Source organism: Podarcis muralis, chromosome 5 (assembly GCF_964188315.1).
Source record: "Podarcis muralis chromosome 5, rPodMur119.hap1.1, whole genome shotgun sequence".
Lineage (NCBI taxonomy): Eukaryota > Metazoa > Chordata > Lepidosauria > Squamata > Lacertidae > Podarcis > Podarcis muralis.
The window spans coordinates 94,455,718-94,468,290 of record NC_135659.1 but is presented as its reverse complement, the minus strand read 5'-3'; the positions used below and the strand labels follow the sequence as shown (position 1 = coordinate 94,468,290).

At 46.8% G+C, this 12,573-nt stretch overlaps 1 protein-coding gene across 1 annotated transcript in view; it reads left to right on the top strand.

Annotated features, from left to right (window-relative positions):
- Positions 1-12,573, top strand: part of LOC114599758 (peroxidasin homolog) — a 66,190-nt gene that overhangs the window by 19,801 nt on the left and 33,816 nt on the right. The window contains exons 3-5 of the mRNA XM_028735450.2: positions 4,781-4,852; positions 8,201-8,272; positions 11,805-11,876. Coding sequence (XP_028591283.2) covers positions 4,781-4,852; positions 8,201-8,272; positions 11,805-11,876 — 216 coding nt within the window. The remainder of the gene's footprint in view (positions 1-4,780; positions 4,853-8,200; positions 8,273-11,804; positions 11,877-12,573) is intronic.

The following is a 12,573-nucleotide window of genomic DNA, read 5'->3' as shown; positions in this document are numbered from 1 at the left end:
AATAAAGAACACAAACAGAAAAACAAACAATACCAACAAATTCTTGTCTTAGCCTTATTTTTTCTAAACATTGTTAAGTGGGCTTCCCCAAGTCCCACCTATCTGATTTTCATTTTACTTCATCTTTAGCAGTTTACATATATCATAATTTCTAACCATCTTTTTTTTTAAATCACACTTAAAATAACTTCACATTTTATCACTTACAAATAATACTATTTTAAAATACCCTATCTTCTACTTCTAACCCTACAGCCTATATCTACTTCCAAAGCTATTCTAAGATTTAAATATTAACATATTTTTTTCAAATATTCCTTAAACTTCTCCCAGTCTTCTTCCACCGTCTCTTCTCTCTGGTCTCGAAGTCTCCCGGTCAGTTCGGCAAGTTCCATATAGTCCATCATCTTCATCTGCCATTCTTCGATAGTTGGTAAATCTTGTTTCATGGATGGAAGATGTAAAGCTAGGGGGCATTTGGCAACTCAGCTAAACAGCTGCAAATATGTTTTAAGTGCATTATATAAATGTGACACTAGATGGTGATGGTGAGCTTATGGCAAATTCAATATATTTTTTCAAAATGCTTCTTTAAAAAAGCATTTTCACAGTATGTTTTTCTTGTGTGTCCAGATTCCACTCCAGACTCGCACAAATTAATATGATGCAGATAAAATCCAAAAAAGCTTAATAAAAAACCCATATAAAAGATTCTTTTTAAAAAAAAAAAAAAAGCTATAATAAAATTAAAACAATATTTAAAAAAACAAAATACAGATGATGAAAACAGCACAGCACTGTTAAAACCCCTTTCCTTAAAAACAAAACAAAAAAACCCAGTCAGTTGCCAATGATCTGTTTCGAACTGGGTGAGGATGATTTAAAAGTCTGGGTAATTTTTTTTTAAAAAAAGGATTGGATCAAGGGATCTCTGGCCAAGAAGACTCACAGCGGGAGAGCCAAGAATGTTATCACCCTCTTCTCTTGCCCAGTGCCACAACACAAATACTGAGGGACGTTGGTGGAGGAGAGCAATTTCCCCCGGATATTAAATCCTCCCTGTGGGAACAGATGGCTAATTGTTTCTTGCCACAGCCTAATTGCATATAATCTAAAATATTGGCTGGTCCCGTTTGGCTTAACCGGCCTGCTTTGTTTGCGGTTGCCATGGCAACCCCGGGATGATGCCTCCACTCCAAGCGAAGAACTGGAACGCCACACGATGGTGGAGATGATGATAGTAAGGCATCAGGGCAGTCGGTCAGATTCCTCCCCCTTTGAGTTTTACTGTGAGTCAGTGGGACAGGAATGAACTTGATTCAGGCTGCAGTTCCCACAGGAAGCTGCTTGTGCGGGATAGATCCAGCCCCATAGAACCAACATGCTTAACTCTGATTAAGGTTTGCCCTGTCTCGCCAGAGTGGTGCATACTCTGGTTATCTCCCGCTTGGATTACTACGTGGGGCTACCTTTGAAGGTGACCCAGAAACTACAACTGTTATGTACTCAGTTGAATAGGATCCAAAATGCAGCAGTCTGATTGCTCCTAGAACAATAGGATTCAGAATGCAGCAGTCTGATTGGTCCACAGGAGCCACCCAATCCAGCTCCAGGTGGAAGTGAATCCGCAATCTAATTGGCCTACAGGAGAATCCCGGAATTAGCCAATCACATGGGGCCCATTGTGTAAGTAATGTATATAAAGCAGACATTCTGGGGGAACTTCCATTCCTCCTCACCACTATGAGCTGAATAAAGAGCATGAAATCCACTCTCGACTCCGAGTATATTTCAACAACTAATCCAGAATACGGCAACTAATCCAGAATGCAGCAGGTAGACTGGTGACTGGGGGCGGCCGCCGGGACCACATAACACCGGTCTTGAAAGACCTACACTGGCTCCCAGTATGTTTCCAAGCACAATTCAAAGTGTTGGTGCTGACCTTTAAAGCCCTTGGTCCTGTATACCTGAAGGAGCGTCTCCACCCCCATCATTCTGCCCGGATGCTGAGGTCCAGCTCCAAGGGCCTTCTGGTGGTTCCCTCACTGCGAGAAGCAAAGCTACAGGGAACCAGGCAGAGGGCCTTCTCGGTGGTGGTGCCTGCCCTGTGGAACGCCCTCCCACCAGATGTCAAGGAAATAAACAACTATCTGGCTTTTAGAAGACATCTGAAGACAGCCCTGTATTAGGAAGTTTTTAATGTTTGATGTTCTGTTGTGTTTTTATATGTGTTGGAAGCCACCCAGAGTGGCTGGGACAACCCAGTAGATGATGATGATGATGATGATGATGGGAGAGTGAAGAACCAGCCTAGGTGAGCCACAGCAGAGGTCTCCTCTGGAATGGTAGAGAACCTTCCTGTTCCACAGCAGACGTCTCGTTTGCAAAGGAGAGAAGTGCAGTGCCAAAAAGATTAGCTTGGAATCCACAACCGCAAGGGTTTTCTCATGTGCTTCGGGGCTGGAAAGGAATGTTATGACAACGATGGCGAAAACAGTGCTGAAAGGTAAACAAGAGTCCAGACCGTGGACAGGATCCTATTGTATCCGTCCTCCTGACCTTGCCTGCAGAGCTCGATTTGCCTTCCTTTGGGCCGCGGAGCTTGCCGGTCTTCCAGCTCTGACCCAGTTAGAGAGGCAGACAAATTCCAAATGGCACCACAGGAGAATTCTGAAGCAGATAAGACATTTCTCTCCCTCCCCGCTCCCCTTTGGCAGGATGCAAAACAAGCACATTAATTTAAGGGCCAGGCTACATGAGGTGGCAGGATTTGGCCTGGTCCAGTCATTCTTCAGTGGATCTTTTGCAAAAATGCAGTACATAACGCCCTGATCCAGAACAGGGTCATGGTGCTCCGGCGGTGGGGGTTTAAGTCCAATCCAAATTTACCCTTTATTTATTTAATATCATTTGTATCCTGCCTTCCTCCCAGCGCAGGACCAGAGGTGGCTCGCAACATAAATTAAGCCAGGTGCAAAATAATAATAATAATAATAATAATAATAATAATAATAATAATAATAATATATTATTTGTACCCTGCCCATCTGGCTGGGTTTCCCCAGCGATTCTGGGCGGTTTCCAACAAAGATTAAAATTACATCAAAATGTCACACATTAAAAATTTCCCTGAACAGGGCTGCCTTCAGATGTCTTTTAAATGTCAGGTAGTTGTTTATCTCTTTGACATCTGATGGGAGGGCGTTCCACAAGGCACATGCCACTACCGAGAAGGCCCTCTCCCTGGTTCCCTGTAGCTTTGCTTCTCGCAGTGAGGGAACTGCCAGAAGGCCCTCGACACTGGACCTCAGTGTCTGGGCAGAACGATGGGGGTGGAGACGCTCCTTCAGGTATACTGGACCGAGGCTGTTTAGGGCTTTAAAGGTCAACACCAACTCTGTGAATTGTGCTCGGAAACGTACTAGGAGCCAATGTAGGTCTTTCAAGACTGGTGTTATGTGGTCTCGGCGGCCGCCCCCAGTCACCAGTCTAGCTGCTGCATTCTGGATTAGTTGTAGTTTCCGGGTCAGCTTCAAAGGTAGCCCCACGTAGAGTGCATTGCAGCAGTCCAAGATAACCAGAGCATGCACCACTCTGGCGAGACAGTCTGTGGGCAGGTAGGGTCTCAGCCTGCGTACCAGGTGGAGTTGGTAGACAGCTGCCCTGGATACAGAATTAACCTGCACCTCCATGGACAGCTGGGAGTCCAAAATGACTCCCAGGCTGCACACCTGGTCCTTCAGGGGCACAGTTACCCCATTCAGGACCAGGGAGTCCTCCACACCAGCCCGCCCCCTGTCCCCCAAGAACAGTACTTCTGTCTTGTCAGGATTCAACCTCAAACAAAAGCACACAATGAGCATAAATATTAGAATACAAATAAGAAACGGTATTGAAAACATTGGTGAGAACACTTAAAAGCACACACACACCAAAGCCTAAGCTCCAACCTAAGAAGACACTGTCACAACAGCCAGCTGTTGGCCAAAAGGCCAGGCAAGATAAAAAAAAAGTATTTGTCTCCTGGCAAAAGGAAAATAGAGAAGGAGCTGGGCTGTCCTCTTGTGGAAGGGAGTTCCACAGTCTGGGAGCAGCCTCTGAGAAGGCCCTCTCTCATGGCCTCACCAATTGCATACCTCCCAACATTTCTCCAATGAAATTAAGGACGTCCCATTCCATTATGGTAACTTTGCTTTTCATACCACACATCTTAATGCCACTCTGGGCAGCTTCCAACATATATGAAGAAACATAATAAAACATTAAATATTTTATTAAGCCTTCAGATGGCTCTAGGGTCAGATAACTTAGGGCTGCCATACATCTAGATATTCCCAGACATTATCAGGATTTCAAAGGCAGAATTGACGTCCGGGCTGAATTGTCCTCAATCTTAGGCAAGTCAATTTTTTTGGCATTTTTGTAGAAACCCACCAAAATTGTTGAGTTCTTTTTAAGGGGAAATTGCCCCCTGACACCATTTTTACACCCTAGGGTGCAAGCCTAGCGTGTGCTGGTTTTTACTTTTTGAAATATGGCAAGCCTAGGATATATCTCCATACCCTCCAACATTTATTCAGTGAAAATAGGGACGTCCTAAGGAAATGTGGGACATTCTGGGATCAAATCACAAAACCGGGATGGCTTCTCTAAAGCAGGGACGTCCCTGGAAAACAGGAACGCTTGGAGTGTCTGCAGTCGTAATACGGAGACCGCAGCCTGCCGCCTTCAAAGTAATGCATTAATGTGTGCCTTCCTTTCCCTTATTTTCTCACAGGCTTTTGAACAACAACCTGATAAAGCAAATTGCACGAAGATCCTTCGAAGGACTTGACAGCTTGAAATACCTGTAAGTGTCTGTAAGGAGGCTCAGTGTGACAACAGCCTCTGAACATTAGTAGCAGGAAAGTGAAACACTCCTAAGACTTGTCAGATAACAGTTGCTTTATTGTATCTACGTCCTGCTACACACATGTGCATAGTAAATATTGAGCAGGAAAATAAATTGCAGCTGCATTTTTTCCCCTCTTAATTATTCATATACCATTAGACAGGGCCTTCTTGGTGGTGGCTCCCAGTTTGTGGAATGCCCTCCCTCCTTATTAGCTTTCAGAAGGAGCTTGTAAACATTCCTGTTCACCCAGGCATTTGATGGCTGAAAATTCCTGCTTCTGGCAACCACACAATTATTAGCTGTGAGGGTATGCAACCATTTTACCCGTTATTAGATTTTTTGTGGTTTTTAGGTTTTACACGTTTCAAGATACTTAAAATTACTTTTAAATGATTTAGTCATGTTTTTATGTTATTTTGACCTGTATTGTTGCACAACGTTTCTCTGCTCTGGGCTCCTTTGGGAGGAAAGCATGGATATAAATTTAATCATTCAATTAATTAAGCAATTGATCAGGAGAACACAATTAGATAAACTGGCTTTTTCATGTCGCTAAGCCAGAAAAGAGGTTTGGATCATCCACTGCCTGCCCTGTGTTTTTGCATTTGCTTTGCCAAACTTCATACCCATCTCTTTTTCCCCTCGAGGGGACGGAAAAGCAGCTTGAAGTGTGTCTGATTTTTATTTTTTGAAAAATCTCGGGCAGGAAAAGGATTAGCTATGCACATAACCTCCACTCCCCTTCTCAGCAGGACTGGCGTCAGCAGCAGACATCCTCATTCAGCTGCCAAGGGGTCCTGCCCAGCGCTTTTGGCACCATTGTCCTGGGCCTCCCCTCCTCCAGGGCTCCTTCGTTAAATGAGCACCAGGTGGTCTTCATTGCAATTGCACCCTGGAGTGACATCATGGCACAGCGGGGCATGATGGGAAATTGCAACGGCAGCTGGCCTTTTGCTCATCCTCCTCTTCCAGCGAAATATTCACGTGTGTCGGGTAGTGGGGAGTTTATTGTCGCCAAGCGCTGCAAACACGGCCCGCAAAGATCTGGGCATTCTAGTGCCGCCTTCGCCCATCTGAAGCCCGCCAAATTGTTGTGGACTACTGCTGCCTTGAAGGGATGCGGGTGGCGCTGTGGGTTAAACCACAGAGCCTAGGACTTGCCGATCAGAAGTTTGGCGGTTCGAATCCCCGCAATGGGGTGAGCTCCCGTTGCTCGGTTCCTGCTCCTGCCCACCTAGCAGTTCAAAAGCACATGAAAGTGCAAGTAGATAAATAGGTACCGCTCTGGTGGGAAGGTAAACGGCGTTTCCGTGCGCTGCTCTAGTTCGCCAGAAGCGGCTTAGTCATGCTGGCCACATGACCTGGAAGCTGTACGCCGGCTCCCTCAGCCAATAAAACAAGATGAGCGCCGCAACCCCAGAGTCGGCCACGACTGGACCTAATGGTCAGGGGTCCCTTTACCTTTACCTTACTGCTGCCTTGAGCCCCAAGCCAGCACCACTGAGAGAGAGAGACAGTGGCGTAGTGTGGGGGGTTTGGGGGGGCCGGCCGCACCGGGCGCAACATCTGGGGTTAGGGCAAATCCACAGGTTAGGGGGCGCAAATCCACGGGTTAGGGGGCGCAAATTACTTGCCTTGCCCCGGGTGCTGACAACCCATGCTACGCCACTGGAGAGAGATAAAACTTTATTCGCATTAGCCAATGGCCATAGCAACAGTAAAACATTACAGTATACGCAGAAAAGGAAATTTGATATAAAAGCACAATTTAAAGTTCTGAATCAGCAGTCAGTTAGTGGGCCTTATTCTGATTGCTCCTGCTATGAACCTAGCAACCTTTGCTGTTATCTGCTCATTTTGATCTGAGAGAAGAAAGGACATTGTGGCCGTGGTTGAGTGCCCTGGGATGGTTAGTACGAGTGGGGTGATGATCTCATTCCTCAGGTCTTTGTAGAACCAGCACCACTGAAGTTCAAAACATCTGGAGGGAACTAGGTTTGAGGAAGGCTGCCTAGTGCCTCCTAAACCACGACGGGGAGGTTCAGACACTACAGTGGCAGATGAACTTCTAAGGATGGAATCATAGAAGCGTAGAGTTGGAAGGGGGGGGGTCATTTAAGTCCAAGCCCCTGCAATGCAGGAATATGCCACTCACCCATTCAGGGATCAAACCTGCAACCTTGGCATCATCAGCACTGTGCTCTCACCGACTGAGCTATCCAGGCCAGCCGATAAAAGGTAAAGGGACCCCTGACCATTAGGTCCAGTCATGACCAACTCTGGGGTTGCGACGCTCATCTCGCTTTATTGGCCGAGGGAGCCGGCATACAGCTTCCGGGTCATGTGGCCAGCATGACTAAGCCACTTCTGGCGAACCAGAGCAGTGCACAGAAATGCCGTTTACCTTCCTGCTGGAGCGGTACCTATTTATCTACTTGCACTTTGACGTGCTTTCGAACTGCTAGGTTGGCAGGAGCAGGGACCGAGCAATGGGAGCTCACCCCGTCGCGGGGATTTGAACCGCCGCCCTTCTGGTCAGCAAGTCCTAGGCTCTGTGGTTTAACCCACAGCGCCACCCGTGTCCCTACGCCAGCCGATGGTTACCTCTGTTTTGTTATTTATTTACCTATTGCCTGCCGTTCACCCTACAGTCCCAGGGCGGGTTGCAGCATTGAAACACGACACTTAAAACCATCCAAAACAACTTACCACCATAAAAATAAGGGAGGTCCTCAAAACATACGCCCCGAGTGTCAAAAGCCAGGGTAAAGAGGTGCATCTACGGAATTATCCGAAAGCTGTATAATGATGGTGCCAAACGCACTTCAGTGGGTAGGGGCTTTCGCAGTTTGGGGCCGCCACCAAAAAGGCCCTGTCCCAGGCAACGCCGATACACAGTGCCCCAAGCCTTTGAGGGCAGAGGGACTACCAAGAGGGCATCCTCTGTTGATCTCATGACTCAATAGGGTCTCTCAGGTATTTGGGACCTGAGTCATTTAGGGCTTTAAGCACCGGTGCGAGCGGATTGAATTGGGCCCTGGAACAAACTGGCAACCAGAGCAGCTGTTTTAAAACATGGGTTACGTGTGGTCTCAATGGGATGCCAGCCAACAGTCTGGCTGCTGCATTTTGGACCAACTGGAGCTTTTGAGTCGTCTCCAAGGGCCACCCCACATAGAGTGCATTGTAATAATACGATTTTAGGCTGTTGCGTCCAATGCAGTCCTCCTGTTGGCCAGCCGAAAAGCTTTTCTCAACCGATGTAATTTTATTCTCCTTTTCCGCTCTCCCTTTCTTTGCAAGCTACCTTTACAAGAATGAAATACAGAGCATCCAGCAGCATGCCTTCAAGGGCCTTTCTTCCCTGGAACAGCTGTAAGTTGGCCGAGGTTTGTGTTGGAAATTGCATGGAGACGAGGGATGGAATTTCGCCTCTGGATTCCTGCCAGCCCCCTGAGACACCATCTGCAAGCGCTCCTTAGAGTCCCAAGAAACTGAGCTTTGATTGAAAAATGAAATAAAAGTAATATGTTTTTATTTATTTACTCTTAGGTATTCCTAGGCTGCTTTTCTGGGCAGCGCCGACTCAAGGCAGCTTGCAAACGTTTCTAGTTATCGTGGTGATAGAGCTACGTTTAAACATCTCCTGCTTTTTGAGCTTTTGTGTTAGGATTTCCGTCACTCATGTTAATCCACGTAACTTGAGGATGATGATTTCAGAAGCAGTGGTTGGACAACTCCTAAAGATGATCTCCTTATCACGAAAAGCATCGCTTGCTAATTTCTGCTTTGCAAATGGCCATTCAGAGCACAACTACAAGAGAGGTCTGAACCATTTGTTATAACATTCTGGCCAATGGACAACCCAGTTGCCACCTGTCTGTGAGGATCTTCTGGGGAAGATCAAGAATAATATAATTGTAGAGTTGTAAGGGACCCTATGGGACGCGGGTGGCGCTGTGGGTTAAACCTCAGAGCCTAGGACTTGTCGATCAGAAGACCGGCGGTTCGAATCCCCGCCATGGGGACACTCCCTTGTGGAGTGTTCCTTCAGTCTCCTTCCCCCTTTCCTTCGGTGTCTTCCACTGCTGCCACCCCAGTCTCTGAGGCACCATTCGCCTGCGGAGCTTATAGTCAGGGCTGCTGCAATAAACAGCTGTGCAAGCCTTTGGGAGGCAGAGACGCAAGAGGGCATCAGAAGAGGGAGGGAAGGAAAGAGGGACAGAGGCCAGTGTTGCCCACGGCACCCGGACCGTCATTCAAGGTACCCCAGGGTGCCACAGCACACTGGTTGAAAACCACTGAGCTAGACATACCACCAATGGCCGGACATAGTATAAGGTAGCCTCTTAGGTTTCTCTTACACCAGGGGTCAGCAAACTTTTTCAGCAGGGGGCTGGTCCACTGTCCCTCAGACCTTGTGGGGGGCCGGACTATATTTTTTTTGGGGGGGGGGGATGAACAAATTCCTTTGCCCCACAAATAACCCAGAGATGCATTTTAAATAAAAACACACATTCTACTCATGTAAAAACACCAGGCAGGCCCCACAAATAACCCAGAGATGCATTTTAAATAAAAGGACCCATTCTACTCATGTAAAAACATGCTGATTCCATCTGTGGGCCAGATTTAGAAGGCGATTAGGTCGGATCCAGCCCTTGGGCCTTAGTTTGCCTACCCGTGTCTTACACACACCCCTCCTCAGCCAGTCATGTTTTGTGTCAGATTTAGAGCCAAACACAGGTCAACGATAAAAGAAGCAGATCTCTGTTGTTAGTGAAGTTCACTCTTTATTCAAGGTAACAAACATACAACTCAGTGGTCTTGCCCTTAAGGGGCAAATCCCAGGTCTGAAGGTCCTTGCCTTCCACCCTTTCTAAGGCTCCTCCTCTGCCGGATGTTTCCCAAGCAAATTGCGTCTGCACACCTCTGCTGTTCTCATTACTCTGTGCATTCTTGGAGACCGGCGAGAAGGGCACTGGCAAAGGAAGGGATGGAGCATGAAGTTCCGCCACTGGAGAAGGGGAGCGTGTCGCAGCAGTAGATGCAGTATCCTTGGCTTCTTCTGCAATCTCTTTACCTCCTTCCTCTGCTTCAGCCTCCGTGTCTGCACTGCTTCCTGTCACAGGCTCTTCCTGCTCACAATACCCTGTTGCCCCTTTGGCATCCGTCACCTCCTCCCGCCCATCTTTCCCCTCTGACCTCTCCCCAATGCCCCACCACCAATCCCCTGGTTCTGAGCCTTCCTCCTCTGGGGGTTCCCTTGGGGAGGGGTCCCTGGCTTGTGCCTCCCACCTCTCCTCTGCATCCAACCCCCAGTCCCTGACACTTTGCTGAGCTCACACATCACAGTGGAGAGATGAATCCTTCGCCTTGGGCTTTCTGACTTATTTTAAGCACAGATGCCTTTGCCTGCAATGTGGGAGAAGTTCACTGGTATTCAGGAAGTCGGAGCCCTAGCTGTCCCCAACCTAGTGCCTTCCATATCTGGTGGGACTACAACCTCCATCCTCCCTGGCCTCTGGGATGCTAGGATTTGTAGTCCAAAACATCTGGAGGGCACCAGGTTGGGGGCAGGTGGGGTGATCTCCAGATAATAATTCTTTGAGTTAGAAAAACCCCAACAACTCTGAGATGACACAACAGCTCCAAAAATATTTGCTTTGTAAAAAACAACAACCCAGTCCTGTTGAGATGACGTAGTCCCTGACCAGAAATGTCTCGCAAGGCACACTAGATAGACAAAATAAAGAGTCGTGGGGGAGATGTAGGAAAGTATGTGCTCCTTCACAAATGATCTCATGTGCAGCACTGTGGCCAAGATCTAATCTCTCGCTAGCAAATATAATCAACGGCTTTGTAGATGATGTATTAGGAAGGAACGGTCCAGCACTTCTGCGTCCTCAACGAGCCGCTTGTAGTTTTCTTGAGAATAATCTCAAGAGTCTGCGGAATCAGCCTTTGCCGCAAGGAGTGGCTCTTTATGTTTTCATAAAACTTTCTAAATATACCATTTTTTAGAGAGTCACGCTTCTGGCTCTACACGTGTCACAGCAGTTGTCGATTATAGATAGAACAGTTCAAAGGAACAAGGAGTCCCTCTGCTTTGACCCTTTGAAACAGGTTGTTGTCCAAATGTTATGGCCCTTTCCCCATCCTTTCCGTCAAAATTCGAAACTGTCTTGTAAAGCATTGAGCAGACTGATGGATTGGTGGTCCATTTGAGTTCAGGCCTGCTGCAGGGTCAGCATGCAGGAATATTTTGCATTCCTGGTCCCCTTTCGCCAGAGAGGAACCCATTTACCCATAGCACTGAAAGTCATTTATACAATTATTTTTACACCATCATTGCATTGTTTTTCACGCCGGCCACAAACATTCATTTTCCGCCGGGCCTTTGGCTCTTAATTATCTATGTCCTCGAGTTAGTGGCATGTTTTAATCCTGCCTTTTTAAAAATAGAATGTCTTTTATATTTTCCTTTGTAGCCCCCCCTTTTATGTCAGTTCCTTTGTATGTATTTGCTTATATATTTTAAGTCGCTTTGAGTTCCTTTGTTTTAAAAGCGACCAATAAATTTAAGTAATAATAATATATTCATAGTTACTCGTTTAAGTCACAGCTTCCCAGATGTTTGCATGAAAGCATTCCTCGTCCACAGTTGCATGGCATAATGGGTTTTGTAGTTTTTCAGGTTGCATAAACAGTCAGTCGCATGCAGGCATCATGCACTCGGTGCATTGCATGGAATTGCAATGCATCAAATGCGCTGAGTGAATCTGGGGCTCCTCTGTTCTATCCTGGCTCGCAATCCCTGCTTTACTTGTGGCAAGCTTGATGATCCCACATGCACTCTGGGAATTAATGATCTGTTCCATATGTTCTGTTTTCTTCTTCACCCCAGTTACCTGCATTTTAACAACCTTGAAACCTTGGAGCCAGAGACGTTTAGCGACCTGCCCAAGCTGGAAAGGCTGTAAGTCATGAGAAAATCACCAAGCGGTTTGTACGTGTGACATTCATGCTAGTCAATTTGTGGTTTGTGCAATTAGAGGTTACTGACCACAACAGCTTCCCAAAGGGTCTAGCAGAGTTTCCCTGGTGGCAGACAACAAAAACTGTAGTCATACTCGAATGCACAGTCAAGAATTACAGTGGTACCTCAGGTTACAGACGCTTCAAGTTACAGACTCCGCTAACCCAGAAATAGTACTTCGGGTTAAGAACTTTGCTTCAGGATGAGAACAGAAATCACACGGCGGCATTGCGGCGGCAGTGGGAGGCCCCATTAGCTAAAGTGGTACCTCAGGTTAAGAACAGTTTCAGGTTAAGAACAGACCTCCAGAACTAATTAAGTTCTTAACCTGAGGTACCATTGTACTTTGTGCATGCAAGCATTTGGCATTTCAGTTACTACTATCTACAAACTATACAGTCCTTCTTTCTCTCTTTGGCACGGTATACAGTACCTCGGGTTATATACGCTTCAGGTTACAGACTCCACTAACCCAGAAATAGTACCTCGGGTTAAGAACTTTGCTTCAGGATGAGAACAGAAATCGTGCTCCAGCGGCACAGCAGCAGCAGGAGGCCGCATTAGCTAAAGTGGTGCTTCACTTTAAGAACAGTTTCAGGTTAAGAACGGACCTCCGGAACAAATTAAGTACTTAACC